Source organism: Anomalospiza imberbis, chromosome 1 (assembly GCF_031753505.1).
Source record: "Anomalospiza imberbis isolate Cuckoo-Finch-1a 21T00152 chromosome 1, ASM3175350v1, whole genome shotgun sequence".
In the NCBI taxonomy this organism is placed as follows: Eukaryota; Metazoa; Chordata; class Aves; order Passeriformes; family Viduidae; genus Anomalospiza; species Anomalospiza imberbis.
The window spans coordinates 149,092,036-149,099,659 of record NC_089681.1 but is presented as its reverse complement, the minus strand read 5'-3'; the positions used below and the strand labels follow the sequence as shown (position 1 = coordinate 149,099,659).

Sequence of the window (7,624 nt, the reverse complement as noted above, 5' to 3'; positions counted from 1 at the left end):
AAAAAATAGTGTGAAGTTGGATATTTGTATGGTTCACAGGCCACATTTAGTAGAGATTTAGTAGTAGTGTCAGACAAAAGCACTGAAACCTCCCAAACTGACACCATCAGTGTATTTTAATTTTTTAAAATGATGATTTCCTGCAGAATTTCGACTGAATGCGTGTCCCATCTATTTGACTGGAAAAGCTTCCCTTGCAAGATTATAACTGGAAACAGAAAAGCAAAATACTGGAGTTATTTTCCTTTTTGGTTTGGCTGAGCAAAAATTGCTCAACCCCCAAATCTCATTTATACATTTTCAAGTACTGGAAATCTTTCTCATAATTTTTATTGTTCCTTTTTTATTTCCTTTTCCCCCCATGATGCTTGGCCAGCTGCTTCCAGGTAATTTTCCTGCTATTTTTAATGAATCCATGTCTGTCTGTATTTGATTCTTTGCACTAGTTTTGCTGCCCAAATTTGGATTAGAGCTGAGAGAAATGCAGCTTAATAGCATGATTATTTTTAGTCTTATCTTGCAGCTGTATGATCAAAGACAAACTGTAGACTTCATCTGAAATAAAGCTGTTTCTATCTCAGGAAAAGAGAAGGAAACTGAAGGCAAGATCAGTATGTCAAGGAATGCAAGTGAGCCAGAAGTTATTTCAACTCAAGGTTCAGATAAAGGTTTTTAACTGCCAAAAAAGTTTTACAGTAGCTTTCCAGTGGGAAAAGAAGGTGAAAAAACAGTGCTGAATTTTAAAAGGAGGGGTGATCAGTTTAGGAATGGGAGTAAAATAATATTAAAGTAATGGCAATTAAAAAGCTTCCTCCATATGGAGTGAATATGTTTTGTTCTCGATCATTTTGGCTTTGCCTACTTTTAGTTACTGGTGTCTTTTTTCCATAGGATTTTTGAAAAAAAAAAACCCTAAATTTTTGAGCTGACCAGAGGTCCCTTCATATGCAAGCACTGGATCTACCCTGCTATTCAGAAGTGGAATTTCATCCACCTTTGACATGAAAATATTATGAAAAGCCACAATTTTATAATACAACGGGCAAGGCAAATTATGGCAACTATTCCTTCTGTCACTGCTGAGGAGGATCAGAGTCTCATGGTCAGGTTTTTAGCATGAGTCCAAGAAACTGACTCTTGTGTCCCATTCTGGTCCTCAAAATGCAAGAAGTGGCCAGACTGGAGAAGGTCACAAGGAGGACCATGAAGACCATCAGAGGGATGGACAATGGGAGCAGTGAAGAAAAGTTGAAGGAATTTTTCCCTGGAGAAAAGAAGCCTCAGTGGCCACCTCACCAAACTATTCCAGTACTAAAGAAGTGGTCAGAAAGAGGATGAAGGTTCTCTTTTCCACAAGAATCCACATGGAGAATACAAGGGTGACAAGTTGTACGAGGAGAGAAATATAAGACAGGAATTTTTTTAGAGTGAGAACAGCCATTCATGGGAAGAACCTCCCCAGAGGTGTGGTCCCTATCAGGGGAGGTTTCCAAGAGATGATTGGACAGGGTGTGGAATAAACTCATCTTGGCTCCCTTTCTCATGAAATGTTGGACCAAATTTGTCATTCAAGGTCACCTCCACCCTTGGTTGTTGAGTCTACGAACTTCAGTCCCCTCTGGAAGGAATCTCACACTGGCCATTGATGATGGAGAGAGTCCAGGGAGAGTCATGTTTGCAAAGGTAAACTCAAATTATCAGTTCATGGCCACTTCTGGTTGTTATTTAGCCTTGTCATTGCAGGGTGCAATGACTGTCCTTAAGGTGCAATGAGAGACAGATGCTGAAAGGGAGCAGCCAAACACCCAATAAAGTGTCTGGATTTAATTTCCAGACTGCATTTTCCTCTGGACTCACCTACCTTCATCCCTTCTCCCACCATTCCATTTTAACACCTGGTATTCAAATTATGCACTTGAATGCTGCAGAGGAACTTGGGTGTTTTTCCTCTGTGATTCAAAACTTCCCAGAACTAAGCATTTAAGGTTCTTTCCCTGGTCTCTGAGTTCCAGAAATACTAAAAGTGAAAGTAAAAGGAGGTGACATCACCATGCAGCAATGAAACAGCCTCATCCTTTTCAATCTAGGTTGTAGCTTTCATTTTTGGGATGTGAATTGTCCTGCAGTACCAGCACTCCACACTGACAAGTCAATAATCAAAACAGTGGTTAGATACAGTAAATAGTCACAAAACCTGCAGCACAAAAAGTTTTCTGTACATTTATAAAAGCAAAATAAGAAAATTAGACAGGAAATACATCATGGACATGGTAAAAAAAATGGCTCAAGGAGCACTGCACACTTTTTTTGTTTGTTTTAATTGTGTATTGTTTTTAATAACACAGCCTTTCTAGCTCCAAAATATATTTCACAGTGAAAAATCAAACAAAGCACTGTTACACTCAGTTGATATTTACACACACAGAGAAGCAAACTGCCTGTTGGATTCTTCCCTCCTGAACAAATGGAAAAACAGCCACTGTGGGGTGGCCACACCTGGCCAGCACCTGCAGCTTACATTCAACAGAGAGATTTGTGGAGAGCTCATTTGTGCCATGGCATCAGGGTCTGGATCCCATAACTGCGTCCACCTCAAGTGGGACCTGTCCCTTCCAGGGACACTGGGAAAGTTCCAGCGACTCAGGAAAAGCCAAATCTGCCAGCGCATCAACACTTTTATTCAGAGAAATAAAATCATAATAGAAGGTTTTGATTTTTTCTTTTTTTTTCTTTTTTTTTTTTTTTTGTATAATATATTTTATATTTAATATGTTGAAGATCCCATTTCTTCAGGTAAATTCGGTGCTGGTGAACAGATTCAATTTTTTTACTGAACAAGAAACACAATGTCTGTAACAGTAGAAATTTCCCCTCCACTGCTCTCCAAACTCCTAATCATTGGCTCAAGGAATTAAGGAGCAAATCCAACTTTTCCCAACTTTTCCATCCGTGGACTCTCTATCTGGGACCACCAGAATTTAATGGTAATAACAATGTGCTGAGGCCAAATCCCAATTCCAGGTGAAGCAGTTTATTCTAACAATAACAGCAGTTTTTTGTATTGATTTAATTTAGCTGAGGACCTGGTCTCCAGTGTGCAGGGTCAGAGGGTGGTTTTGGTGATGTGGACATTTGCCCACAAGGCACTGGACTGAGATCCACCAACTCAAACTTCAGAGCACTCTAGGAAGGCCAGGAAAACAACAAAACCCCAAAGTAAGCTCAGAAAAATTTCAATAACAGCAAAAAATAAATTAAAAAACAAAAAGATCCAAGCACCTTCTTGCTCTGGACTGAAACATGAAAAAGCCTCCAGCTAGAGGCAGTTATTTGACATATTTTTCTCCACAATTCTAATTTATTAATGATTGAAAACTGACTAATAGCCATTCATGCAAAAAATAGCTTTTTTTTTTTTTTAATAATACATTTACAATGTTGGCAATATAATCCTTGTGAAAGCCCATCCTACAGAAAATTGCCAAATATGCATTTACCTGATAAATCTGCCTTTCCTCAACTCTGTCCAGACAGCAAAGTACCTGATTCCTGGAGAAACATTCTAAAATAACTTTAGGAATCATCTGAAGAAAGACGAAGGGCCAATCTATCAGTTAAAAACACTCTGACTTTTGCAGAGAGCTGGGAAGAGGGAAACAAATTCTGCTCTCAGAGCAGCAAATCAGTGCTGTAGACTTGGGGAAAAAACAGTGTTTGGATCATATAAATCCCATTTATGAACCTGGAGTACAACGGAAGTGGTCTCAACTGTTTTGCTGGTCCTCTGTGCCACGGCAGATTTCACATGACTGGGCTGTCCCCATCTCTTAAGAGCATGATCCTGTACCAATATGACCTCAAACAACATTTCTGTCTGTTTTGAATTAAATTTACATTCATTTAGATGGCTCCAGCCAAGAGCAGAATATTCCCATAAAGGATTATATAAGTGTTAAGTATTATTATAATTAATATCTTTTGCACAACTTTCTGAGATCATTCTTTTTTTCTCCTTTTAAAAATAAGTAAACTAAGATTATCTTTAAAAATTTTTGCTTAAAATGACATTAAAACTCTTTTTTCTTTTGTACTTAAACTAACAAAAACCAGTGAAATTAAAAGCTCACACTCAGCTGACACTAAAATTCCAAGTATTTAACTTTTTTTTCTGTTTTTAGTTTATGATCATGTCAACACCAAAGAACAAGCCTGAATTTTGAATTTCCTGGTTACTATTAGTTTCAGTTCAAAACTTCACATTTAAAATGCCATTTTCATCTTTGTTTGTAATATATGCATACACATACACGCACATATATATATATATTTGATATATATATGTATATTTCTCAGTTCATAAATTCATAAATCCAAGGTGAAGGGAGCGCTAGGACGGCCCTCAAAGCCTTTTTTTTGCGCTGTGTAAAGACTCTTAAGATTTGACATCATCGACATTGGGTTGAAGTAGATTTGTAGCAGTCGTGGCTTTAACTACAAGGCAAAGATTGAAAGAACATTCGTGTTCCTCTCCAAGAAAAGCAGTAAGACCATTGGTGGTGAAACAAACAGAATATTCCAAGAGAGAGAGAACTGCCAGGTGTGGGAAGTCATCCAAAGTCTTTATCTTTTCCTTCCGTGCAATCCTACTGTTTGGGTTAGTTGGTTTTTTCCTCACCAAATGCAGGTGATTTTTTTACCTTCCAGGGTGATCACGCCAGGTCCTTCTCGTGCCTCTTTGCTCTGGCAGGGAAGAGTCAGCACTCAGAAGTCAACCAGGTTGCAAAGGCACAGCACTCTGTGTGACAGCACTGCCCCCCAGGCCACCCATGCCACATGTGGCCACTGGAGGAGAGGGTTCAAGGTCATCTGGAGGGAAAGGCCACCCTGGAAATGCCTCTTGCTCTTAAGGGGGGAGGGGAGAGACAGTTATTTGCATTATTCAAAGAGTCCAAATGAACAATCTATCAATCGATGCCAAAAATAGAGCTATATCTCAACTGCACGGCCCTTTTAGAAAATTCACAGCTTAGCTAGAACAGAAAGCATTCCTGGGAGTGTCCCTGGGTACAGGGACAGAGGGAAAAGCACAGCAGATCCCACTGCTCTCGCCTGAAGTTCCTGCACTGATGTGCAGTTTCGTATTGGCACAGCTGTTCCTTTAAATCCATCGGGAATGTCTGACTGAATCCAGCCATGAACTCAGTTTTCTGGAGATCCTCCTGAATCAGCTGGACTGATCAACCCAAGCACGTCAGCTCCATCCTAAGACTCCAAAGAGAAACACTGCGGAAATTCACGTGCCGAAAGACAGGGACAGGCTAAGACATGTTGGACTAGGGAAAAACAAAAATCGGCAAATCCAACCCAAAATGGAAACCAAGTGGAAAAATGACAACGGTCATGTCCATTCACAGAGTAGGATCAGTTTGGCAACCAAGGATCACAACGGCACAGCAATCACTTGTTACTTTGGACGGACATGGATTACTCGCAGATGCTCTGAAATGGGAATAGTTGAGTGGGTGGGTTTGGCCTCTTGTTTGTCTTTTAAACATTCTCCATGATTGGCCTTGAGTACAGCTGGGTATTTACAGTGACTGTTAAAAAGAGATATTTACACATTTCCTTTGCTTTTTCTCCTCAGGGGAGGAGAGGAGAGGAGAGGAGAGGAGAGGAGAGGAGAGGAGAGGAGAGGAGAGGAGAGGAGAGGAGAGGAGAGGAGAGGAGAGGAGAGGAGAGGAGAGGAGAGGAGAGGAGAGGAGAGGAGAGGAAAAAGGAAAGGGGAAGGGGAAGGGGAAGGGGAAGGGGAAGGGGAAGGGGAAGGGAAGGGGAAGGGGAAGGGAAGGGAAGGGGAAGGGAAGGGAAGGGGAAGGAGAAGGGGAAGGGGAAGGGGAAGGGGAAGGGAGGAAAGGAAAGGAAAGGAAAGGAAAGGAAAGGAAAGGAAAGGAAAGGAAAGGAAAGGAAAGGAAAGGAAAGGAAAGGAAAGGAAAGGAAAGGAAAGGAAAGGAAAGGAAAGGAAAGGAAAGGAAAGGAAAGGAAAGGAAAGGAAAGGAAAGGAAAGGAAAGGAAAGGAAAGGAAAGGAAAGGAAAGGAAAGGAAAGGAAAGGGAAAGGAAAGGAAACGAGACCTGCACCACCACCAAAACTATTATTTCATTTTTTTCTTTTTCAAGGGATGGTTTTTGGTTTGCTCGTTGGCTGCTTTGCTCTCCTCAGCTGCTCATGTCGCCAGGTTCTCTGCATTTATGCTGGACATCCGAATCTGAGAGCTGCTCTTGCTCAGAATGGAGAGTTGTGTCCCCCCGTTCACTCCGCTGCTCGCTAGAGAAGGATGGCGATGTTTGAAATCCACAGCAAAATACCGGTTGACTTTCCAGCTCCTCCATTTTCTCTTTATTTCTGATTGCACCTTTAGGGAGAAACTTCAAAAGGTCATTTTTTATGTACTTAGCTGCTCGAGGACATGCTGACAAATTATCAAGATTAGAAAAAACCCCACAATTCGACAGAACTGTTTTTAAGGTTATTATTAAACTCCTCAGTTCAGCAAAATCTGAAATTTCTTTTCCGTGGCTGGAAGAGGGCTGGGCATGTAGTGGGGAACTACAGCCCAGCCCAGTGTCTGTGTCTGACTTCAAATAATTTAGGATCAGTCCAGAGGTGCATGGAAGACCTGATCAACCTCACCTGGAGGAAAAAACAGCCTATTTTCATCATTGGCCAGTACCAAAGAGACAGTAAGGAGCCAAAGAAACCAGCAATCAAAAAGTACTGGATAATATTGAAACACCCTGTCCACAGAGGCAGCTTCTCTCACCTGCCATTAATGTCTGGATGTTTACACAAAATTTTGCCTCTTGCTTTCAGATCCTCTCCAAGCAGACCAGCTCTGGGATTAATGCACATCTGTGCCACCCTCCTTTTCTTGAGAGGTTGTTTTTTTATTGGCACCCACAGTAAATCACCAAGAGTAAAACAATCCAAGGTCAGGAGTTCAATTAGGCAATAAGTGAATAATCACACAGCTTTTCTACTTTTCACTCATTACCAGTTTCCTGACAACACTGCTGGCATGTGCACAAGTGCATAAATATATAAAGTAGTAAAGATTTAATATAAGAGAGATTGTAGTAGCTCGGGCCAACATTTACTTGACGACTCATTCCTGTATCATATTTCTGAATGAAATAGTGTAAGAACAAGGAAATATGTAGAGATGTCCCAATATATTTTTCCAATCTCCAATGAGCTGTTGTGTCAAAGATAACAGTCGTTGTATGACTATTAGAGCTGCTGTAACAGTCATTGCTGGATTTTCCAGAATTAATATTCTCAAAAAGGATAAGATAAAAATGCTAAACAAGGGCTTCAACTGTATGGACAAAAACTGCAGGGAGGAAAAATACAACTGGTTACATTCTCCTTCTAGGACCTACAAATTCCTATTTGGGTTAAAGTTATGTAAAACATAGATACTTTTAAATGAGGTAGAGAATGGAGTTATATTTTCTCTGTTAAAAGGGAATAGTGTTTGCATCTGTGATATTCCAAACATTTTCTTGCTGTAGGGAATTTAGTGGAGGCACAAGACATCCTCTAATTACTATTTTCTGATATCTTGAGAG

The 7,624-nt window shown here is 40.5% G+C and overlaps 1 protein-coding gene across 10 annotated transcripts in view; it reads right to left on the bottom strand.

Annotated features, from left to right (window-relative positions):
- Window positions 1-5,962: 5,962 nt before the first annotated feature.
- Window positions 5,963-7,624, bottom strand: part of ADCYAP1R1 (ADCYAP receptor type I) — a 111,590-nt gene continuing 109,928 nt past the window's right edge. For 6 of the 10 annotated variants that reach the window (XM_068175768.1, XM_068175712.1, XM_068175719.1 and 3 more), the window contains one exon: window positions 5,963-6,421. In XM_068175768.1, the coding sequence (XP_068031869.1) occupies window positions 6,212-6,421 (210 nt within the window). In that variant the 3' untranslated portion in view covers window positions 5,963-6,211. The remainder of the gene's footprint in view (window positions 6,422-7,624) is intronic. The other 4 variants (XM_068175728.1, XM_068175750.1, XM_068175758.1 and 1 more) reach the window with 1 other exon arrangement.